A 26,149-nucleotide genomic window follows, 5' to 3' on the forward strand; every position below is an offset into this window, starting at 1 on the left:
TCCATTTGTAGCGGCGATTACCTGCCGGCAGTCACGAGCGGACACACAGAGTTATGCGGCTGCAGTCAAGACTTCGCTCTATAATCACTCTGTGACTGCCGGTAGCATCCGCAGCATCAAATACGCTGCGGATGCGCTGTGTGTAACCCTAAGGCTATGTACACATGGCAGGATTTTTCGCATAATTCACTGCACACTTATCAAAACCTATCCAGAGGAAAAGTTGCTGAGTTTCCCATAGCAACCAATCAGATCACTTTTCAGAGGCCTTTTCAAAAATGAAAGCAGCGATCTGATTGGTTGCTATGGGAAACTCAGCAACTTTTCCTCTGGACAGGTTTTGATAAATCTCCCTCATTGTGTAATGGAGATTCCTCTGTCCCATTCACATCGCGGAAATTCCGCCTTCCGGATTCAGCAAAAAAGAATGAACCTGTCTTTACAGTAAATGTTGCTAAATTCTGCAACAGAATCCCATTGAAGTCAATGAGTCTTTAGAGGGCCGGCTCTGCCTATAGGCATAATAGGCAGCAGCCTAGAGCGCCCTCTTGATGGGGGCACCGCTCTGCCCGTCACAAGAAAGTTAGCACACATCCGAACCGTTCGCTTAACCAGCTCTGCCTGCAGCACCACCTGATGTGTGTCACCCCAGTAGTAAGGCGATTACATGAGGAGGAGGTTTGTTACAGTGTGTCACCCCAGTAGTAAGGCGATTACATGAGGAGGAGGTTTGTTACAGTGTGTCACCCCAGTAGTAAGGAGATTACATGAGGAGGCGGTTTGTTACAGTGTGTCACCCCAGTAGTGAGGAGATTACATGAGGAGGAGGTTTGTTACAGTGTGTCACCCCAGTAGTAAGGAGATTACATAAGGAGGAGGTTTGTTACAGTGTGTCACCCCAGTAGTGAGGAGATTACATGAGGAGGAGGTTTGTTACAGTGTGTCACCCCAGTAGTAAGGAGATTACATGAGGAGGAGGTTTGTTACAGTGTGTCACCCCAGTAGTAAGGAGATTACATGAGAAGGAGGTTTGTTACAGTGTGTCACCCCAGTAGTAAGGAGATTACATGAGGAGGAGGAGGTTTGTTACAGTGTGTCACCCCAGTAGTAAGGAGATTACATGAGGAGGAGGTTTGTTACAGTGTGTCACCCAGTAAGGAGATTACATGAGGAGGAGCTTTGTTACAGTGTGTCACCCCAGTAGTAAGGAGATTACATGAGGAGGAGGTTTGTTACAGTGTGTCACCCCAGTAGTAAGGAGATTACATGAGGAGGGGGTTTGTTAAAGTGTGTCACGCCAGTAGTAAGGAGATAAAATGAGGAGGAGGTTTGTTACAGTGTGTCACCCCAGTAGTAAGGAGATTACATGAGGAGGAGGTTTGTTACAGCGTGTCACCCCAGTAGTAAGGAGATTACATGAGGAGGTTTGTTACAATGTGTCACCCCAGTAGTAAGGAGATTACATGAAGAGGAGGTTTGTTACAGTGTGTCACCCCAGTAGTAAGGAGATTACAGGAGGAGGAGGTTTGTTACAGTGTGTCACCCCAGTAGTAAGGAGATTACATGAGGAGGAGGAGGTTTGTTACAGTGTGTCACCCCAGTAGTAAGAAGATTACATGAGGAGGGGGTTTGTTACAGTGTGTCACCCCAGTAGTAAGGAGATTACATGAAGAGGAGGTTTGTTACAGTGTGTCACCCCAGTAGTAAGGAGATTACAGGAGGAGGAGGTTTGTTACAGTGTGTCACCCCAGTAGTAAGGAGATTACATGAGGAGGAGGAGGTTTGTTACAGTGTGTCACCCCAGTAGTAAGGAGATTACATGAGGAGGAGGTTTGTTACAGTGTGTCACCCAGTAAGGAGATTACATGAGGAGGAGCTTTGTTACAGTGTGTCACCCCAGTAGTAAGGAGATTACATGAGGAGGAGGTTTGTTACAGTGTGTCACCCCAGTAGTAAGGAGATTACATGAGGAGGGGGTTTGTTAAAGTGTGTCACCCCAGTAGTAAGGAGATTACATGAGGAGGAGGAGGTTTGTTACAGTGTGTCACCCCAGTAGTAAGGAGATTACATGAGGAGGAGGTTTGTTACAGTGTGTCACCCAGTAAGGAGATTACATGAGGAGGGGGTTTGTTAAAGTGTGTCACGCCAGTAGTAAGGAGATAAAATGAGGAGGAGGTTTGTTACAGTGTGTCACCCCAGTAGTAAGGAGATTACATGAGGAGGAGGTTTGTTACAGCGTGTCACCCCAGTAGTAAGGAGATTACATGAGGAGGTTTGTTACAATGTGTCTCCGAAATTCCAATGAAATAAATCCTTTGCCAGCTTTCCAAAGCGGAATTTGGGCGAAATCACAGAATTTCTGCTGTGTGAATATAGTCTTAGGGTACGGTCCCACGTAGCGCCAGCACAGCGTATTTCTCACTGCGTAAAATGTGCTGCGCAGTGAGAAATATGCTGCGTATTCTCCGATCAGCATACACATACTCCTGCAGCAGCTCTGTGTGTTCAGTGAGGTTTGGGGGGCGAGGCTGGACATCATAGTCACACTGACGAGCAGCCTGCCCCCAAACCTCACTGAACACACAAGGCTGCCGCTGGGTAGCCTTTGGTGTATGCTGTTTGGTGAATGCTCAGCGTATTTCGCGCTGCGCAGTTCGTTTTACGAATCTTGAAATCGAAGTTTAGTTGCAGCAGAGTCCCTTTGTATTCATGCTGAGACTAAGGTTTTTTTTCTCTATTTAGTCTTAGGGCTCGTTCAAACGAGCGGATTTATTTGCAGGTTTCCTGCTGCGTATTTGAAACAGGGCGGGCTCTTCGCGGCTGTCCGTGTTTTATTTTTGGGTCAAAAAAATCCTAGAATATTTTTTTGGGTGCAAACATAGCCCAAGAATGGATTCACAATGTGTATTTTTTCCATGTATTTTTTTTCGCATTATAAAGGCCGGTGGAAATACCGGATTGCAAACATGCATGCATTTTACCCCCAGGATTACGTTATTGACGCATTTCGTAAACGCTTCGCCTGTGACAACGGCGATATCGATAACCGCGACATGTCACTGCAAAAAACACGAGAGAGACGACCCTTGGCGGGATGTTGTTGGATTATGGTCCCATTTCAGAACATAGATCAGTGTTTCCCAACCAGGGTGCCTCCAGCTGTTGCAAAATTACAACTCCCAGCATGCTGGGAGTCGTAGTTTTGCAACAGCTGGTGGCATCCTGGTTGAGAAACACTGACATAGATAGTGCAGGGAGGTGATAGAGAGGACTGTGCAGCTGTAACTGTATGACCACACAGTTCTCTCTATGATCATAGAGATGAGTGCAGGGAGGGGTAGAGAGGACTGTGCAGCTGTAACTATATGACCACACAGTTCCCTCTATGATCATAGAGATGAGTGCAGGGAAGGGATAGAGAGGACTGTGCAGCTGTAACTGTATGACCACACAGTTCTCTTTTGATCATAGAGATGAGTGCAGGGATGGGATAGAGAGGACTGTGCAGCTGTAACTATATGACCACACAGTTCCCTCTATGATCATAGAGATGAGTGCAGGGAGGGGATAGGGAAGACTGTGTAGCTGTAACTGTATGGTCACACAGTTCTCTCTATGATCATAGATGAGTGCAGGGATGGGATAGAGAGGACTGTGCAGCTGTAACTGTATGACCACACAGTCCTCTCTATGATCATAGAGATGAGTGCAGGGAGGTGATAGAGAAGACTGTGTAGCTGTAACTGTATGACCACACAGTCCTCTCTATGATCATAGAGATGAGTGCAGGGAGGGGATAGAGAGGACTGTGCAGTTGTGACTGTATAACCACACAGTCCTCTCTATGATCATAGAGATGAGTGCAGGGAAGGGATAGAGAGGACTGTGCAGCTGTAACTGTATGACCACACAGTTCTCTTTTGATCATAGAGATGAGTGCAGGGAAGGGATAGAGAGGACTGTGCAGCTGTAACTGTATGACCACACAGTTCTCTTTTGATCATAGAGATGAGTGCAGGGAGGGGATAGAGAGGACTGTGCAGCTGTAACTGTATGACCACACAGTTCTCTTTATGATCATAGAGCTGAGTGCAGGGACAGGATAGAGAGGACTGTGCAGCTGTAACTGTATGGCTGTCCGAGCCTTTGGCTGTCCGGGCATGCTGGGAGTTGTAGTTTTGCAACAGCTGGAGGCACCTTGGTTGACATTAACATAGATTGTGTTATAAGTACCAAATGACATGCTCACCTCAGCTGCATGCAGCCTGTTAGGGGTTAACAGGCTTTGTTTGTGGCGTCCCTGACGGATGCAAGTTTTGATTAGAGGGCGATGTGAAGTATGAGCCGCTGCCAGATGCACTCTTCCCGCACTCACACCTGTTAGATATTGGCTGGAAATGTATTCTAAGATTGGATTTCATGATCTGGAGAGGTTCTCGTGAGGGACTGTAGTGAAGTGAGATCTGTCCATCAATAATATCCCGTCCATTAGGTCCACATTTTATGTCTTAACTCTTTCCGGGCTGCAAATCAAACAAAAGCCAATTTAGGTTGCTAAGATACGTTTTCCCAGATGGTTCACTAATATTGGTCTACACTCCATGGACCAATAGACCATCAAAGATACAAACAAGGTGGAGAGGACTGTGCAGCTGTAACCGTATGACCTCACAGTTCCCTCTATGATCATAGAGATGAGTGCAGGGAAGGGATAGAGAGGACTGTGCAGCTGTAACCGTATGACCTCACAGTTCCCTCTATGATCATAGAGATGAGTGCAGGGAAGGGATAGAGAGGACTGTGCAGCTGTAACTGTATGACCACACAGTTCTCTATATGATCATAGAGATGAGTGCAGGGAGGGGATAGAGAGGACTGTGTAGCTGTAACTGTATAACCACACACAGTTCTCTCTATGGTCATAGAGATGACTGCAGAGAGGGGATAGAGAGGACTGTGTAGCTGTAAATGTATGACCACACAGTTCTCTCTATGATAATATAGATGGGTGCAGGGAGGGGATAGAGAGGACTGTGCAGCTGTAACTGTATGACCGTGCAGTTCCCTCTATGATCATAGAGATGAGTGCAGGGAAGGGATAGAGAGGACTGTGCAGCTGTAACTGTATGACCACATAGTTCTCTGTATGATCATAGAGATGACTGCAGGGAGGGGTTAGAGAGGACTGTGCAGCTGTAACTGTATGACAACACAGTTTTCTCTATGATCATAGAGATGAGTGCAGGGAGGGGATAGAGAGGAATGTGCAGCTGTAACTGTATGACCACACAGTTCTCTCTATGATCATAGAGATGAGTGCAGGGAGAGGATAGAGAGGACTGTGCAGCTGTAACTGTATGACCACATAGTTCTCTGTATGATCATAGAGATGAGTGCAGGGAGAGGATAGAGAGGACTGTGCAGCTGTAACTGTATGACCACATAGTTCTCTCTATGATCATAGAGATGAGTGCAGGGAAGGGATAGAGAAGACTGTGCAGCTGTAACTGTATGACCACATAGTTCTCTGTATGATCATAGAGATGAGTGCAGTGAAGGGATAGAGAAGACTGTGCAGCTGTAACTGTATGACCTCACAGTTCTCTCTATATTGTGACTTCACTTCCACCACCTACTTCATCGTTCCTTATGACCAGTAACCATCTCCCCCTTGAGTTAGGAGAACGTGATATCTGTCTTTATCCTGGGGAACAATTAATACATAATCCATTATAATGAAATGTCAACCACATAGTTCCGGTAGGGTTCCTGCACCACTCAGGCTCATATCAACAGTAACCGGAGTTGCCCTTTAATGGTGAAGTGTTCGGGAACCATCCGTCTTCTCTACAGAATGGCAAATGTTCCGTCTCGGAATGAGCGAGGTCTCTTGTATCTTCTTACAAAACACTGCGGCTCTTGTAACCCAAGAGGTTTCACAGATAGGTCCCAAATAATGACCTGCTGAAGGAGTATGATCCATGGGAAGGAGCCGCCTTTGTTCTCGTGACACCTGATAGCCGCCACCTTGACGTGTGAATGGATAGTTTAGGCCCAGTCTATCTAAATATATCACCCACATCCATCTGCGGAGACCCTCCTCCAGCCTGGACCCCACATCAAAGGAGAAGAAACAGGTGGAGGAGGCAGACCGGCCCGTTGTGCGTCTCCTGACGAAATATTATTATTATCAGGGCATCTCATAAGAGTCTATTGCTGGTAGAGTTGCCACCCTAAAAAAAAAAAAAATACTGGCCATGCTCATTTGCATAATTAATTATATATGCGTGACATCACAGGACACATATGCGGTGGAAATTTTGTCCTATTCTGACCCCTATAACTTTCTTATTTCTCTTTATACGGGGCTCAATATTTGCGCCCCGATCTGTAGTTTTTAAGCATTTTTGTTTTGATGTGACTTTTTGATTTTATTAAATAATTCGGGAGTTGCAGTTAGTTACTAACTACAACTCCCAGCATGCCCTGATACAGCCTGTGGCTCAGCAGCTGCCCCAAACGAAAACTACAACTCCCAGCATGTTGGACTATACAGTAGTATATAGTATAGGTCAATGTTTCCCAACCAGGGGGGCCTCCAGCTGTTGCAAAACTACAACTCCCAGCATGTTGTAATATATAGTAGTAGATAGTAGAGGTCAGTGTTTCCCAACCAGGGGTGCCTCCAGCATGTCGGATTATATAGTAGTATATAGCATAGGTCAGAGTTTCCCAACCAGGGGTGCCTCCAGCTGTTGCAAAACTACAACTCCCAGCATGTTGGACTATATAGTAGTATAGGTCAAGGTTTCCCAACCCAGGGTGCCTCCAGCTGTTGCAAAACTACAACTCTCAGCATGTTGGACTATATAGTAGTAGATAGTATAGGTCTGTGTTTCCCAACCAGGGGTGCCTCCAGCTGTTGCAAAACTACAACTCCCAGCATGTTGGACTATATAGTAGTATATAGTATAGGTCAGTGTTTCCCAACCAGGGGTGCCTCCAGCTGTTGCAAAACTACAACTCCCAGAATGTTGGACTATATAGTATTATATAGTATAGGTCAGTGTTTCGCAACCAGGGCTGCCTGCAGCTGTTGCAAAACTACATCTCCCAGCATGCCGTTGCCGTTGGCTGTCCGGGCATGCTGGGAGTTGTAGTTTGGAAACCGCTGGAGGAGCTCTGGTTGGGAAACCCTGGTATAGTATAAGGTGCAACATTTCTGGAGTTGGAGAATTGGTTGGATAAATACCGGCCATTGCCATTAAAATTAAAAGTACCGGCAGGGTGGCAAAAATACCGGCTGTGCCAGTAAAATATCGGCCAGGTGGCAACCCTAATTGCCGGAGCCCCCGGAGATGCCACATCGCTCATTATCATAATTTCAATTGTTCTTCTATCTGGTGGGGCCTAAGCTATAGCGCTGTTCATCCTGAGCCACCTGTTTCATGGGTAGAACTACAGGGAGGACTTTGTCTTCATAAAGCTTGACCCTGATATTAGTGTGAACTGGATAAGATACTGCATCCAAAAAGTGAAAGATGAAGCCATCTGTGTGCCCTTATAATACCTATCTCAGTAGCTGCAGAACCTCATAATACATACCTCAGCCGCTGCAGAACATAATACACATGACAGCCATTGGAGAACCTCATAATACACACCTCAGCTGCTGTAGAACCTCATTATATACACTTAATCTGCTGCAGAACATCATTATATGTATCATAGGTGCTGCAGAACATCATAATACACACCTCAGCTGCTGCAGAACATCATTATATACACTTAATCTGCTGCAGAACATCATTATATGTATCATAGGTGCTGCAGAACATCATAATACACACCTCAAGTGCTGCATAACTTTATAATACACACCTCAGCTGCTGCAGAACCTCATTATATACACTTAATCTGCTGCAGAACATCATTATATGTATCATAGGTGCTGCAGAACATCATAATACACACCTCAGCTGCTGCAGAACATCATTATATACACTTAATCTGCTGCAGAACATCATTATATGTATCATAGGTGCTGCAGAACATCATAATACACACCTCAGCTGCTGCAGAACATCATTATATACACTTAATCTGCTGCAGAACATCATTATATGTATCACAGGTGCTGCAGAACATCAAAACACACACCTCGGCTGCTGTAGAACCTCATTATATATACTTAATCTGCTGCAGAACATCATTATATGTATCACAGGTGCTGCAGAACATCAAAACACACACCTCAGCTGCTGCAGAACATCATTATATGTATCATAGGTGCTGCAGAACATCATAATACACACCTCAGCTGCTGCAGAACATCATTATATACACTTAATCTGCTGCAGAACATCATTATATGTATCATAGGTGCTGCAGAACATCATAATACACACCTCAGCTGCTGCAGAACATCATTATATACACTTAATCTGCTGCAGAACATCATTATATGTATCACAGGTGCTGCAGAACATAAAAACACACACCTCAGCTGCTGTAGAACCTCATTATATATACTTAATCTGCTGCAGAACATCATTATATGTATCACAGGTGCTGCAGAAAATCATAACACACACCTCAGCTTCTGCTGCACATAATAATACTTACCTCAGTTGCTACATAACCGCAAATTACATATCACAGGTGCTGCAAAACCTCACACACATACCTCAGCTGCTGTAGAACCTCATAATACACACCTTTGCTGCTGCAGAAAATCATAATACATATTCAGCTGCTGCAGAACAGCAAAATACACACCTCACCTGCGGCAGAACTTTATACAACACACCTCAGCTGCTGCAGAACTTTATAATACATACCTCAGCTGCTGCAGAACTTTATACAACACACCTCAGCTGCTGCAGAACTTTATACAACACACCTCAGCTGCTGCAGAACTTTATACAACACACCTCAGCTGCTGCAGAACTTTATAATACACACCTCAGCTGCTGCAGATCATTATAATACATACCTCAGCTGCTGCAGATCATTATAATACATACCTCAGCTGCAGCAGCACATAATAATACACCCCCCCAGCTGCTGCAGAACTTTATAATACACACCTCAGCTGCTGCAGATCATTATAATACATACCTCAGCTGCAGCAGATCATTATAATACATACCTCAGCTGCAGCAGCACATAATAATACACACCCCCAGCTGCTGCAGAACTTTATAATACACACCTCAGCTGCTGCAGATCATTATAATACATACCTCAGCTGCAGCAGCACATAATAATACACACCTCAGCTGCTGCAGAACTTTATAATACATACATCAGCTGCAGCAGCACATAATAATACACCCCCCCAGCTGCTGCAGAACCTCACACAGTATGTATAATGTATTGTGGTGATAACTTCTCTGTGTTCCTCTCTCGCAGAGCATTGTCAAAGACCTCTACGTCCCTGGCCCTGAATCAGACGCAGCACTGTAAGCAGCTGGACGGTCTGGTCTCCTCCCAGATGCAGCTCTGCAGAAGTAACCTGGAGCTCATGCAGACCATCATCCAGGCGGCCAAAGAGGTGAAGAAGACCTGCATTAAAGCTTTCTCCGACATGAGGTGGAACTGCTCGTCCATAGAGCTGGCACCAAACTTCAACCAGGATTTGGAAAGAGGTAAGTGCCTGCGCCAATGTAAAGATCTAACGCCTTAAAGGGGTACTCCACTGGAAAATAATTTTTTTTAAATCAACTGGTGCCAGAAAGTTAAACAGATTTATAAATTACTTCTATTAAAAAATCTTAATCCTTCCAGTACTTATTGGCTGCTGAATACTACAGAGGAAATTCTTTTCTTTTTGGAACACAGAGCTCTCTCCTACATCATGACCACAGTGCTCTCTGCTGATATCTATGTCCATTTTAGGAACTGTCCAGAGTAGGAGAAAATCCCCATAGCAAACATATGCAGCTCTGGACAGTTCCTGAAATGGACAGAGATGTCAGCAGAGAGCACTGTGCTCGTGATGTCAGCAGAGAGCTCTGTGTTCCAAAAAGAAAATAATTTCCTCTATAGTATTCAGCAGCTAATAAGTACTGGAAGGATTAAGATTTTTTAATAGAAGTAATTTACAAATCTGTTTAACTTTCCGGCAAAAAAAAAAGTTTAAACAGGTTTGTAAATTACTTCTATTTAAAAATCTTAATCCTTCCAGTACTTATCAGCTGCTGTATACTACAGAGGAAGTTGTATAGTTCTTTTCTGTCTGACCACAGTGCTCTCTGCAGACACCTCTGTGTGTCTCAGGAACTGTTCAGAGCAGGAGAGGTTTGTTATGGGGATTTGCTCCTGCTCTGGACAGTTCCTATAATGGACAGATGTGTCAGACAGAAAGGAAATAATAAAAAAAAAAGAACTTCCTGTGCAGCATACAGCAGCTGATAAGTACTGGAAGGATTAAGATTTTTTAAAATAGAAGTAATTTACAAATCTGTGTCACTTTCTGGCACCAGATGATTTAAAAAAAAAATTATGTTTTCCAATTGCATTCGTATGTACTAAAAGTCTATTCATATCAAGAGCCCTATGCTCAAATGCTGAATGAAGCGGCTCCCTCACCCCCTCTCACAGCAGGAAGTCACAGCATGATCTCCAGTGCCAGTCAGCAGATGTATTAGATCTCGCCAACCAACTACGTGTAACCAGACCCTTGTTTTTCTGTAAAAGCGAAGAAAACCAGTCCGGGCCACCACCTCCCACACTCAGCAGGCTCCGGCCATAGTATTCAGTCAGCAAATTCTTCTGTAGGGAAGGACAGACTGGTCAAAAAGAGACCAAACAGGGCGCTCCCTAGAGTAAGAAACACAACCTGCACCAGAAAATGTAGACCTTAAATGGGAACTCCAAAAAGTATCCCCTGTCCACAGACTAGGGGATAAGTGTTTGATCACTAGGGGTCTGTCAACTGGGACCCCCTGCCATCTTTATAATGGGGTCCGAGTCGCTGAACGTTCAGTACCCCACCTACTGAGACGAACTGGTCTCGGCAGTGACGGGCCGCTTAGTCAGTCACTTTCACTGCCGAGACCAGTTAAAGGGGTTATCCGGCCAAAGAGCAGCCCCAGCATTCCATGGGGGATAGCTGCGCCTCCAGTCTCGGAAAGCTCTTTGCTTCTGGGACTGGAGATGTGACACCACACCCCCTCCTTTCATGTGTATGGGAGGGGGCGTGACGGCCGTCACGCCCCCTCCCATAGACATGAATGGAAGGGACGTGGCGTCACATCACGAGGGGCATGGCGTCACTTCTCCAGTCTCAGAAGCAAAAAGCTTTCCGAAACTGGAGGCGCAGCTCCTCATGGAATGCTGGTGCTGCTCTTTGGCTGGATAACCCCTTTAATCTCAGAAGCTGGAGGCTGGAGGGCTCAGGGAAGTGTGTCTGACCCCGTTCTGGACATTGTGGTGGGTCCCAGCGATCAGAAGACACTTATGCCCTAGCCTCTGGATATGAGATATGTTTTTACAAGCTGGAGTCCCCCTTTATTTTTCTATTTTATGCATTTCTATTTTAATTGCAACCATAAAACATGCGATGACGCATTTCGGTGCCTAACTTAGCCCCTTCCTCAGATCTTACACACAAACCAGCAATTTTCTTTGGGGCCTTTCCATGTACAACTGTCACGATGCCGGCTGGCAGGTAGTGGACCCTCTGTGCCAGAGAGGGATTGGCGTGGACCGTGCTAGTGGACCGGTTCTAAGCCACTACTGGTTTTCACCAGAGCCCGCCGCAAAGCGGGATGGTCTTGCTGCGGCGGTAGTGACCAGGTCGTATCCACTAGCAACGGCTCACCTCTCTGGCTGCTGAAGATAGGCGCGGTACAAGGGAGTAGGCAGAAGCAAGGTCGGACGTAGCAGAAGGTCGGGGCAGGCAGCAAGGATCGTAGTCAGGGGCAACGGCAGAAGGTCTGGAAACACAGGCAAGGAACACACAAGGAACGCTTTCACTGGCACTAAGGCAACAAGATCCGGCAAGGGAGTGCAAGGGAAGTGAGGTAATATAGGGAAGTGCACAGGTGAAAACCCTAATTGGAACCACTGCGCCAATCAGCGGCGCAGTGGCCCTTTAAATCGCAGAGACCCGGCGCGCGCGCGCCCTAGGGAGCGGGGCCGCGCGCGCCGGGACAGAACAGACGGGGAGCGAGTCAGGTAGGGGAGCCGGGGTGCGCATCGCGAGCGGGCGCTACCCGCATCGCGAATCGCATCCCGGCTGGCAGCGGGATCGCAGCGCCCCGGGTCAGAGGACGTGACCGGAGCGCTGCAGCGGAGGGAGTGAAGCGAGCGCTCTGGGGAGGAGCGGGGACCCGGAGCGCTCGGCGTAACAGTACCCCCCCCCTTGGGTCTCCCCCTCTTCTTGGAGCCTGAGAACCTGAGGAGCAGACTTTTGTCAAGGATGTTGTCCTCAGGTTCCCAGGATCTCTCTTCAGGACCACAACCCTCCCAGTCTACTAAAAAAAAATTTTTCCCTCTGACCTTTTTGGCAGCCAAAATTTCCTTGACCGAGAAGACGTCCGAGGAGCCGGAAACAGGAGTGGGAGGAACAGATTTGGGAGAAAAACGGTTGAGGATGAGTGGTTTGAGAAGAGAGACGTGAAAGGCATTAGGGATACGAAGAGAAGGAGGAAGAAGAAGTTTATAAGAGACAGGATTAATTTGACACAAAATTTTGAAAGGACCAAGATAGCGTGGTCCCAACTTGTAGCTAGGGACACGGAAGCGGACATATTTAGCGGAGAGCCATACCTTGTCTCCAGGGGAAAAAACGGGGGGAGCTCTTCTTTTCTTATCCGCGAACCTCTTCATGCGTGAAGAAGCCTGTAAGAGAGAATTTTGGGTCTCTCTCCATATAATGGAAAGGTCACGAGAAATTTCATCCACAGCGGGCAGACCAGAGGGCAAGGGGGTAGGGAGGGGGGGAAGAGGGTGACGGCCGTACACCACGAAAAATGGGGATTTGGAGGAAGATTCAGAGACCCTGAAGTTATACGAGAATTCGGCCCATGGAAGGAGATCTGCCCAGTCATCCTGGCGGGAGGAAACAAAATGTCGCAAATAATCACCCAGGATCTGGTTAATTCTTTCTACTTGTCCATTGGACTGGGGATGATATGCAGAGGAAAAATTTAATTTAATCTTGAGTTGTTTACAGAGAGCCCTCCAGAATTTAGACACGAATTGGACCCCTCTATCCGAGACAATCTGCGTAGGCAACCCGTGAAGACGAAAAATGTGTACAAAAAATTGTTTAGCCAACTGAGGCGCAGAAGGAAGACCAGGAAGAGGGATGAAATGTGCCATTTTGGAGAATCGATCAACGACCACCCAAATAACGGTGTTGCCACGGGAAGGGGGTAAATCAGTAATAAAATCCATACCAATCAGAGACCAAGGCTGTTCGGGGACAGGCAGAGGATGAAGAAAACCAGCGGGCTTCTGGCGAGGAGTCTTATCCCGGGCACAGATAGTGCAGGCTCGCACAAAGTCCCCAACATCCGTCTCCAGAGTCGGCCACCAATAGAAGCGGGAGATGAGTTGCACAGATTTCTTGATGCCCGCATGACCTGCGAGATGGGAGGAGTGACCCCATTTGAGGATTCCGAGGCGTTGGCGTGGAGAAACAAAGGTCTTTCCTGGAGGAGTCTGCCTGATGGAGGCAGGAGAAGTGGAGATCAGGCAGTCAGGTGGAATGATGTGTTGCGGAGGGAGATCAACTTCTGAGGCATCCGAGGAACGAGAGAGAGCATCGGCCCTAATGTTCTTATCGGCAGGACGAAAGTGAATCTCAAAATTAAATCGGGCAAAGAACAGAGACCACCGGGCCTGGCGAGGATTCAGCCGTTGGGCAGACTGGAGGTAGGAGAGGTTCTTGTGGTCGGTGTAGATAATAACAGGAAATCTTGATCCCTCCAGCAGATGCCTCCATTCCTCAAGTGCTAATTTAATGGCTAGAAGCTCTCGATCCCCGATGGAGTAGTTCCTCTCCGCTGGAGAGAAGGTCCTAGAGAAAAAACCACAAGTGACAGCATGCCCGGAAGAATTTTTTTGTAGAAGAACAGCTCCAGCTCCCACTGAGGAGGCATCAACCTCCAATAGGAAGGGTTTGGAAGGGTCAGGTCTGGAGAGCACGGGAGCCGAAGAAAAGGCAGACTTGAGTCGTTTAAAGGAGTCTTCTGCTTGAGGAGGCCAGGACTTGGGATCAGCATTTTTTTTGGTTAAAGCCACGATAGGAGCCACAATGGTAGAAAAATGTGGAATAAATTGCCTGTAATAATTGGCGAACCCCAAAAAGCGTTGGATAGCACGGAGTCCGGAGGGGCGTGGCCAATCTAAGACGGCAGAGAGTTTGTCTGGATCCATCTGTAGTCCCTGGCCAGAGACCAAATATCCTAGAAAAGGAAGAGATTGGCATTCAAACAGACATTTCTCAATTTTGGCATAGAGTTGGTTGTCACGAAGTCTCTGAAGAACCATACGGACATGCTGGCGGTGTTCTTCTAGATTGGCAGAAAAAATTAGGATATCGTCCAGATATACAACAACACAGGAGTATAACAGATCACGAAAAATTTCATTGACAAAGTCTTGGAAGACGGCAGGGGCATTGCACAGTCCAAAGGGCATGACCAGATACTCAAAGTGTCCATCTCTGGTGTTAAATGCCGTTTTCCACTCGTCCCCCTCTCTGATGCGGATGAGGTTATAGGCGCCTCTTAAGTCCAATTTAGTGAAGATGTGGGCACCTTGGAGGCGATCAAAGAGTTCAGAGATGAGGGGTAAGGGGTAGCGGTTCTTAACCGTGATTTTATTAAGACCGCGGTAGTCAATGCAAGGACGTAGGGAGCCATCTTTTTTGGACACAAAGAAAAATCCGGCTCCGGCAGGAGAGGAGGATTTACGGATAAAGCCCTTTTTTAGATTCTCCTGGACGTATTCGGACATGGCAAGAGTCTCTGGGGCAGAGAGAGGATAAATTCTGCCCCGGGGTGGAGTAGTACCCGGGAGGAGGTCGATAGGGCAATCATAAGGCCTGTGAGGAGGTAGAGTCTCAGCTTGTTTTTTGCAGAAAACATCCGCGAAGTCCATATAGGCCTTAGGGAGACCGGTTACTGGAGGAACCACAGAGTTACGGCAAGGGTTACTGGGAACCGGTTTTAGACAGTTCTTGGAACAAGAGGACCCCCAACTCTTGATCTCCCCAGTGGACCAATCCAGGGTTGGGGAATGAAGTTGAAGCCAGGGAAGTCCAAGGAGAATTTCCGAGGTGCAATTGGGGAGGACCAAAAGTTCAATCCTCTCATGATGAGATCCGATGCTCATAAGAAGGGGCTCCGTGCGGAAACGTATGGTACAGTCCAATCTTTCATTATTTACACAATTGATGTAGAGGGGTCTGGCGAGACTGGTCACCGGGATGTTGAACCTGTTGACGAGAGAGGCCAAAATAAAATTTCCTGCAGATCCAGAGTCCAAGAAGGCCACTGTAGAGAAGGAGAAGGCAGAGGCAGACATCCGCACTGGCACAGTAAGACGTGGAGAAGCAGAGTAGACATCAAGGACTGTCTCACCTTTGTGCGGAGTCAGCGTACGTCTTTCCAGGCGGGGAGGACGGATAGGACAATCCCTCAGGAAGTGTTCGGTACTAGCACAGTACAGGCAGAGGTTCTCCATACGGCGTCGTGTCCTCTCTTGAGGTGTCAGGCGAGACCGGTCGACCTGCATAGCCTCCACGGCGGGAGGCACAGGAACAGATTGCAGGGGACCAGAGGAGAGAGGAGCCGAGGAGACGAAACGCCTCGTGCGAACAGAGTCCATATCTTGGCGGAGTTCCTGACGCCTTTCAGAAAAACGCATGTCAATGCGAGTGGCTAGGTGAATAAGTTCATGTAGATTAGCAGGAATTTCTCGTGCGGCCAGAACATCTTTAATGTTGCTGGATAGGCCTTTTTTGAAGGTCGCGCAGAGGGCCTCATTATTCCAGGACAATTCTGAAGCAAGTGTACGGAATTGTACGGCATACTCGCCAACGGAAGAATTACCCTGGACCAGGTTCAACAGGGCAGTCTCAGCAGAAGAGGCTCGGGCAGGTTCCTCAAAGACACTTCGGATTTCCGAGAAGAAGGAGTGTACAGAGGCAGTGACGGGGTCATTGCGGTCCCAGAGCGGTGTGGCCCATGACAGGGCTTTTCCGGACAGAAGACTGACTACGAAAGCCACCTTAGACCTTTCAGTGGGAAACAGGTCCGACATCATCTCCAGATGCAGGGAACATTGGGAAAGAAAGCCACGGCAAAACTTAGAGTCCCCATCAAATTTATCCGGCAAGGATAAGCGTATCCCAGGAGCGGCCACTCGCTGCGGAGGAGGTGCAGGAGCTGGCGGAGGAGATGACTGCTGAAGCTGTGGTAGCAACTGTTGTAGCATAACGGTCAGTTGAGACAGCTGTTGGCCTTGTTGCGCTATCTGTTGTGACTGCTGGGCGACCACCGTGGTGAGGTCAGCGACAACTGGCAGAGGAACTTCAGCGGGATCCATGGCCGGATCTACTGTCACGATGCCGGCTGGCAGGTAGTGGACCCTCTGTGCCAGAGAGGGATTGGCGTGGACCGTGCTAGTGGACCGGTTCTAAGCCACTACTGGTTTTCACCAGAGCCCGCCGCAAAGCGGGATGGTCTTGCTGCGGCGGTAGTGACCAGGTCGTATCCACTAGCAACGGCTCACCTCTCTGGCTGCTGAAGATAGGCGCGGTACAAGGGAGTAGGCAGAAGCAAGGTCGGACGTAGCAGAAGGTCGGGGCAGGCAGCAAGGATCGTAGTCAGGGGCAACGGCAGAAGGTCTGGAAACACAGGCAAGGAACACACAAGGAACGCTTTCACTGGCACTAAGGCAACAAGATCCGGCAAGGGAGTGCAAGGGAAGTGAGGTAATATAGGGAAGTGCACAGGTGAAAACCCTAATTGGAACCACTGCGCCAATCAGCGGCGCAGTGGCCCTTTAAATCGCAGAGACCCGGCGCGCGCGCGCCCTAGGGAGCGGGGCCGCGCGCGCCGGGACAGAACAGACGGGGAGCGAGTCAGGTAGGGGAGCCGGGGTGCGCATCGCGAGCGGGCGCTACCCGCATCGCGAATCGCATCCCGGCTGGCAGCGGGATCGCAGCGCCCCGGGTCAGAGGACGTGACCGGAGCGCTGCAGCGGAGGGAGTGAAGCGAGCGCTCTGGGGAGGAGCGGGGACCCGGAGCGCTCGGCGTAACAACAACATGGTTTTGATTGACTTGGCTTGCACTTTTCTATTGAGATTTCGGCAGTACATTAAGGGTATACATAGGGGAACATCGCCATCTTGGTGGACTGTCTACTGAAGTCTTCTCCAGTCAATGCCTCCTTAAAGGGGTATTCCAGGAAAATCTATTTTTTTTTTTTAATATCAACTGGCTCCAGAAAGTTAAACAGATTTGTAAATTACTTCTATTAAAGAAATCTTAATCCTTCCAATAATTATCAGCTGCTGAAGTTGAGTTGTTCTTTTCTGTCTGGCAACAGTTCTCTCTCTGCTGACATCTCTGCTTGTCTCGGGAACTGCACAGAGTAGAAGAGGTTTGCTATGGGGATTTGCTTCTACTCTGGACAGTTCTGGAGACAGGTGTCATCAGAGAGCACTTAGACAGAAAAGAACAACTCAACTTCAGCAGCTCATAAGTACTGAAAGGATTAAGATTTTTTAATAGAAGTAATTTACAAAACTGTTTAACTTTCTGGAGCCAGTTGATATATAAAAACATTTTTTTTCTGGATAACCCCTTTAACAACTAGAGGCTGTTGGGGTCTATTGGAAGTTGCAGCTGAAGAGCCATAGGCTGGAGGTCATAGGTCTACTGTAGACTGTGAATTTGCCAATTTCGGCAGGATCGGCCAATTCTCTTATGTGTAGGGTGCTATACCAGGCCTCTTTTGACAGAAAGATCACACAGAAATGGGCACTCTCCTTAAAACTAATTTTTGCTATTGCACTCCTTATGATATATGAAAAATCTTTCTAATGTACTTTGTTTAAAGGGATACTCCACCCTTAGACATCTTATCCCCTATCCAAAGGATAGAGGATAAGATGTCTGATCGCGGGGGTCCCACCGCTGGGAACTCCCACAATATAGCATGCGGCACCCACCTGGTTCTGCTCTGGTAGCGCTGGAGGGTCTGGGTCCCGACCAACGGGAACAGAAGTTCGTGACCTCACGACTCCGCCCCCGTGTGATGTCACGCCCAGACCCCTCAATGCAAGTCTATGGGAGGGGGCGTGACAGGACCCAGACCCTCCAGCGCTTCCGGAGCAGAAACAGGTGGGTGCCACATGCTATATTGCGGGGGTCCTTTGGATAGGGGTTAAGATGTCTTTGGATAGGGGATAAAATTAAGTTTTCTATGTTTTATTTGTGTTTAAAAAAGCTGCCACTAGGTGTCTCCCTACTTGTCCAGAGCACATTCCCCCCCCCCCCCATCTCTTGCACAGACTTTGGACTCCTGCTGGCCTGGCACAAGTCCAAACCCCTCAAGTGCTGAGGGGGGGGGGGTGCAGCCTTAGCCAATCATAGCTCATCTCACACTGAACTGCTCTGGGTTATGTGTAGCAGAGTGGGGGAGGAAGTTCTCCCCTGTATGGCTTCAGATGATGTCACGCCTGCTGGGGGATGCCCCTTCCCAGTCTGTGGATCTGACTGAGACTGAGCAGAAAGTACAGAGCAATATCAAGGTAGAAAACGAAAAAATAATAAAAAATAAAGGCAGGGGGTGGTTTATCATGACGGGGACAGTGAACTGGGAGGATTATAAAATTGAACAAGATCATGCGAGGTGCAGAGATGTAACTCCAGGCTCCTTGTCCCTAATGCCAACATTTTTAGTCCCCCATCTACCATGTGCTAATGGTGTCTTCTTCTGTGACCAATAGGGGGTGCATACCTACTAGAAGATGTATGTTCACCTGCTAAATGACAAGTAGATTGGGGTTAGGAATTAGGATAAGTGTGCATCTCACTCATCATTGGGCTTTCTTGGTCGGGAGACCACACATGACTACACGTAAGATGCTCTCAGGCACATATCCTAACAGATCCACTACTGGGAACCGGGAGCCACTGGTCTTTTTTTTCCCCTCCGATCAATAATATCCCCAGGGGACAATTGCCCCCACACCACGATCAGCAAAACAAGTCAAGTGAATCCTGAATGGGAACATGGAAGCCGTGTCATCAGATGAGAGGGAGGCCGCGTAGACATCTCTGTTTTGACAACAAGCAAGTGATCCCATCAGTCATGTTAGCGATTGTCTAGGAACAGCAGCAGTGACAGGCGGAGGCCGGACGGGGTAAAATGTGTCATTATGGGAACACTTGTAAAACCTGAGTCATACCCAGTTTCCACAGGAAACACCAGTTTCTCCCCCCCCCCCCAAAAAAAATATATTTTTTTTATTGTATCTGGAACACAGACTAACAGAATACCACACACATGGGCACTAGTGTCTACATAGAAACAAAACATTGAGACAGTTTCCGGAAAAAATAAATTAAAATTTTAAATATATTCTGTGGGTCAGTACAATTAAACTGATGCCATATTTATGTCGTTTTTCTATTATTGTACTGTCAAAAATTTTATTTACAAAATCAGTATGCCTAAAATTTTCCTACTTTGACCCCTACAACTCGATATACGGAGCTGAATAAGGGTAATTTTTGCGCCGTGATCTGAAGTTTTTTTTCGGTGCCATTTTTGTTTTGATAGGTCTTGATCAATTTTTATAAATTTTTGTTTCTGATATAAGATGTGACCAAAAAACTGCATTTTTGGTGCTTCGTAATTTTTTATGTTCACCTTTCAGGATCATTAACTTTAAATTTTAATATAGTTTGAATAATTATGTATGTGGCGATATGTTTATTATGCTTTTTTTTTTGTAAAATGGAAAAAGAAGGGCGATTTTATTTTATAATAGAAGGGATTTTAAAATAATTGAATTTTTTAAATTTTAGTTTAAACTTTTTAAGTTCCCATAGAGGACTATTATACAGTACGCTATAATATCACTAGATAGCATTCACTATCGGATAGCATTATACTGTGTGATCGGCACTCTACTAATACAGTCTTGCTGAGCCAGGATGCATCATTGGAGCGGTGATCCGCCAGACGGACGCAATTGCTTATTAAAGGGGTGGTGGTGGGGGGGGGGGGGGGGAGGTATCTAGAAAAGTGTTAAGAAAAAACGCACCAATTTCCCCAATTTTTTTAAAATAATAAAATAAAATAAATATTTGGTATTGCTGCTTGTACTGTCCATGAATAGTCCGAATTATTAAATTATCACATTCTTCACAGTCAACAGCGTAAACGCCAAAAATCCATTGGGAACTCCAAAATTGCCGACTTTTGGTCACATCACACCACACTAAAAAGTAAAAACAACCTAAAAGTGGTATTGGTAAAAACTACAGCTAACAGCACAAACTTCTAGTAATAATAATAATAATAATATATATATATATATATATATATATATATATATATATATAAAATTATATAAAGTATAATATAAATATCTTACAGTTGTTTTTTTTTTTATTTATTTATTTTTATTCACATTTGCTAAAATAAGCATAATAAATACAAAGACGTTTGTACCAAAAAGGTCAAAAGCAAATGCTATTTACTATGTCTTTACCCTATTTTATTTTTATTTTTTTATCTTTGTTGATCTCATGATGGTATGAGATGCATTTTTTTTTTTTTTTTTTTTTTTTTTTTTTTTTAAGCTAAAGGATTAGCTAAATTAAATCTTGGTACAATGACATTGATGGCATCAAGTCACTGGTGGTTGTTTTTTGGGGTACATATCGCACCACAGACCCTGGCGTGAACTCCCGACCTCGTGTTTGGAGCGCACACACCAACGCTCTCTATTTAATGGCACTTTGGCTACAAGAAGGAGCGGGAAAAGTGACCGGGCGATGAAGGAAGGAATGTGGGGGGTAAAGAAGGAAAGGTCAAATAAAAGAGAAAAGATATAATAGGAAGCAGTGATATATCAATCACTGAGAGTTTTTTTTTTTTTGTAGATGGGGGGGGCAGGGCGTGATTTGGTTGTGTTGATTTGGTTGATTTGGTTAAAAACAGAATTCCAAAACATTAAGAATGTAGTTTACATTATTTTGCTATTTTGCTATTTTATTATTATATTATATGTACTGGAAAATATAAAACTACAGTAATATAGACACATTCCCCTCAAGTGTAAAAAAACTAAAAAAATATTATAATAATACAACTATTACCATAGCTGATAATAGGAGGACTGCATAGAGAATATGCAACTGAAAATAAGCAGGAGGCAGTATTATAGTAGTTATATTCTTGTATATAGGAGCAGTATTATAGTAGTTATATTCTTGTATATAGGAGGCAGTATTATAGTAGTTATATTCTTGTATATAGGAGCAGTATTATAGTAGTTATATTCTTGTATATAGGGGGCAGTATTATAGTAGTTATATTCTTGTATATAGGAGCAGTATTATAGTAGTTATATTCTTGTATATAGGAGCAGTATTATAGTAGTTATATTCTTGTACATAGGGGCAGTATTATAGTAGTTATATTCTTGTATATAGGAGGCAGTATTATAGTAGTTATATTCTTGTATATAGGGGGCAGTATTATAGTAGTTATATTCTTGTATATAGGAGCAGTATTATAGTAGTTATATTCTTGTATATAGGAGCAGTATTATAGTAGTTATATTCTTGTATATAGGAGCAGTATTATAGTAGTTATATTCTTGTACATAGGGGCAGTATTATAGTAGTTATATTCTTGTATATAGGAGGCAGTATTATAGTAGTTATATTCTTGTATATAGGAGCAGTATTATAGTAGTTATATTCTTGTGTATAGGAGCAGTATTATAGTAGTTATATTCTTGTATATAGGAGGCAGTATTATAGTAGTTATATTCTTGTATATAGGAGCAGTATTATAATAGTTATATTCTTGTATATAGAAGCAGTATTGTAGTAGTTATATTCTTGTATATAGGAGCAGTATTATAGTGGTTATATTCTTGTATATAGGAGCAGTATTATAATAGTTATATTCTTGTATATAGGAGCAGTATTATAGTAGTTATATTCTTGTATATAGGAGCAGTATTATAGTAGTTATATTCTTGTATATAGGAGGCAGTATTATAGTAGTTATATTCTTGTATATAGGAGCAGTATTATAGTAGTTATATTCTTGTATATAGGAGCAGTATTATAGTAGTTATATTCTTGTATATAGGAGCAGTATTATAGTAGTTATATTCTTGTATATAGGAGGCAGTATTATAGTAGTTATATTCTTGTATATAGGAGGCAGTATTATAGTAGTTATATTCTTGTATATAGGAGCAGTATTATAGTAGTTATATTCTTGTGTATAGGAGCAGTATTATAGTAGTTATATTCTTGTATATAGGAGGCAGTATTATAGTAGTTATATTCTTGTATATAGGAGCAGTATTATAATAGTTATATTCTTGTATATAGAAGCAGTATTGTAGTAGTTATATTCTTGTATATAGGAGCAGTATTATAGTGGTTATATTCTTGTATATAGGAGCAGTATTATAATAGTTATATTCTTGTATATAGGAGCAGTATTATAGTAGTTATATTCTTGTATATAGGAGCAGTATTATAGTAGTTATATTCTTGTATATAGGAGGCAGTATTATAGTAGTTATATTCTTGTATATAGGAGCAGTATTATAGTAGTTATATTCTTGTATATAGGAGCAGTATTATAGTAGTTATATTCTTGTATATAGGAGCAGTATTATAGTAGTTATATTCTTGTATATAGGAGCAGTATTATAGTAGTTATATTCTTGTATATAGGAGCAGTATTATAGTAGTTATATTCTTGTATATAGGAGGCAGTATTATAGTAGTTATATTCTTGTATATAGGAGCAGTATTATAGTAGTTATATTCTTGTATATAGGAGCAGTATTATTGTAGTTATATTCTTGTATATAGGAGCAGTATTATAGTAGTTATATTCTTGTATATAGGAGCAGTATTATAGTAGTTATATTCTTGTATATAGGAGCAGTATTATTGTAGTTATATTCTTGTATATAGGAGCAGTATTATAGTAGTTATATTCTTGTATATAGGAGCAGTATTTTAGTAGTTATATTCTTGTATATAGGAGGCAGTATTATAGTAGTTATATTCTTGTATATAGGAGCAGTATTATAGTAGTTATATTCTTGTATATAGGAGCAGTATTATAGTGGTTATATTCTTGTATATAGGAGCAGTATTATAGTAGTTATATTCTTATATATAGGAGCAGTATTATAGTAGTTATATTCTTGTATATAGGAGCAGTATTATAGTGGTTATATTCTTGTATATAGGAGCAGTATTATAATAGTTATATTCTTGTATATAGGAGCAGTATTATAGTAGTTATATTCTTGTATATAGGAGCAGTATTATAGTAGTTATATTCTTGTATATAGGAGGCAGTATTATAGTAGTTATATTCTTGTATATAGGAGCAGTATTATAGTAGTTATATTCTTGTATATAGGAGCAGTATTATAGTAGTTATATTCTTGTATATAGGAGCAGTATTATAGTAGTTATATTCTTGTATATAGGAGCAGTATTATAGTAGTTATATTCTTGTATATAGGAGCAGTATTATAGTAGTTATATTCTTGTATATAGGAGCAGTATTATAGTAGTTATATTCTTGTATATAGGAGCAGTATTATAGTAGTTATATTCTTGTATATAGGAGCAGTATTATAGTAGTTATATTCTTGTATATAGGAGGCAGTATTATAGTAGTTATATTCTTGTATATAGGAGGCAGTATTATAGTAGTTATATTCTTGTATATAGGAGCAGTATTATAGTAGTTATATTCTTGTATATAGGAGCAGTATTATAGTAGTTATATTCTTATATATAGGAGCAGTATTATAGTAGTTATATTCTTGTATACAGGAGCAGTATTATAGTAGATATATTCTTGTATATAGGAGGCAGTATTATAGTAGTTATATTCTTGTATATAGGAGGCAGTATTATAGTAGTTATATTATTGTATATATGAGCAGTATTATAGTAGTTATATTCCTGTATATAGGAGCAGTATTATAGTAGTTATATTCTTGTATATAGGAGCAGTATTATAATAGTTATATTCTTGTATATAGGGGCAGTATTATAGTAGTTATATTCTTGTATATAGGAGCAGTATTATAGTAGCTATATTCTTGTATATAGGAGACAGTATTATAGTAGTTATATTCTTGTATATAGGAGCAGTATTATAGTAGTTATATTCTTGTATATAGGAGCAGTAGTATAGTAGTTATATTCTTGTATATAGGAGCAGTAGTATAGTAGTTATATTCTTGTATATAGGAGCAGTATTATAGTAGTTATATTCTTGTATATAGGAGACAGTATTATAGTAGTTATATTCTTGTATATAGGAGCAGTAGTATAGTAGTTATATTCTTGTATATAGGAGCAGTATTATAGTAGTTATATTCTTGTATATAGGAGCAGTATTATAGTAGATATATTCTTGTATATAGGAGACATTATTATAGTAGTTATATTGTTGTATATGGGAGCAGTATTATAGTAGTTATATTTTTGTATATAGGAGCAGTATTATAGTAGTTATATTCTTGTATATAGGAGCAGTATTATAGTAGTTATATTCTTGTATATAGGAGCAGTATTATAGTAGTTATATTCTTGTGTATAGGAGCAGTATTATAGTAGATATATTCTTGTATATAGGAGACAGTATTATAGTAGTTATATTCTTGTATATAGAAGCAGTATTATAGTAGTTATATTCAAATATATAGGAGACAGTATTATAGTAGTTATATTCTTGTATATAGGAGCAGTGTTATAGTAGATATATTCTTGTATATAGGAGACAGTATTATAGTAGTTATATTCTTGTATATAGAAGCAGTATTATAGTAGTTATATTCAAATATATAGGAGACAGTATTATAGTAGTTATATTCTTGTATATAGGAGCAGTATTATAGTAGTAATATACTTGTATATAGGAGCAGTATTATAATAGTTATTTTTGTATATAGGAGCAGTATTGTAGTAGTTATATTCTTGTATATAGGAGCAGTATTATAGTAGTTATATTCTAGTATATAGGAGGCAGTATTATAGTTGTTATATTCTTGTATATAGGAGGCAGTATTATAGTTATTATATTCTTGTATATAGGAGCAGTATTATAGTCGTTATATTCTTGCATATAGGAGTATTATAGTAGTTATATTCTTGTATATAGGAGCAGTATTATAGTAGTTATATTCTTGTATATAGGAGCAGTATTATAGTAGTTATATTCTTGTATATAGGAGCAGTATTATAGTAGATATATTCTTGTATATAGGAGACAGTATTATAGTAGTTATATTCTTGTATATAGGAGCAGTATTATAGTAGTTATATTCTTGTATATAGGAGCAGTATTATAGTAGTTATATTTTTGTATATAGGAGCAGTATTATAGTAGTTATATTCTTGTATATAGGAGCAGTATTATAGTAGTTATATTCTTGTATATAGGAGGCAGTATTATAGTAGTTATATTCTTGTATATAGGAGCAGTATTATAGTAGTTATATTCTTGTATATAGGAGCAGTATTATAGTAGTTATATTCTTGTATATAGGAGCAGTATTATAGTAGTTATATTCTTGTATATAGGAGGCAGTATTATAGTAGTGATATTCTTGTATATAGGAGAAGTATTATAGTAGTTATATTCTTGTATATATAGGAGCAGTATTATAGTCGTTATATTCTTGTATATAGGAGCAGTACTATAGTAGTTATGTTCTTGTATATAGGAGACAGTATTATAGTAGATATATTCTTGTATATAGGAGCAGTATTATAGTAGTTATATTCTTGTATATAGGAGCAGTATTATAGTAGTTATATTCTTGTATATAGGAGCAGTATTATAGTAGTTATATTCTTGTATATAGGAGTAGTATTATAGTAGT

At 42.6% G+C, this 26,149-nt stretch overlaps 1 protein-coding gene across 3 annotated transcripts in view; it reads left to right on the forward strand.

Annotated features, from left to right (window-relative positions):
• WNT11 (Wnt family member 11) overlaps positions 1-26,149 on the forward strand; it is a 107,501-nt gene that overhangs the window by 47,713 nt on the left and 33,639 nt on the right. For 2 of the 3 annotated variants that reach the window (XM_056561180.1, XM_056561179.1), the window contains exon 3: positions 9,415-9,650. In XM_056561180.1, coding sequence (XP_056417155.1) covers positions 9,415-9,650 — 236 coding nt within the window. Of the gene's footprint in view, positions 1-5,706; positions 5,761-9,414; positions 9,651-26,149 lie in introns of those variants that run through there. The other variant, XM_056561181.1, reaches the window with a different exon arrangement.

The sequence above is a fragment of the Hyla sarda genome, chromosome 2 (assembly GCF_029499605.1).
Source record: "Hyla sarda isolate aHylSar1 chromosome 2, aHylSar1.hap1, whole genome shotgun sequence".
NCBI classification, from domain to species: Eukaryota; Metazoa; Chordata; class Amphibia; order Anura; family Hylidae; genus Hyla; species Hyla sarda.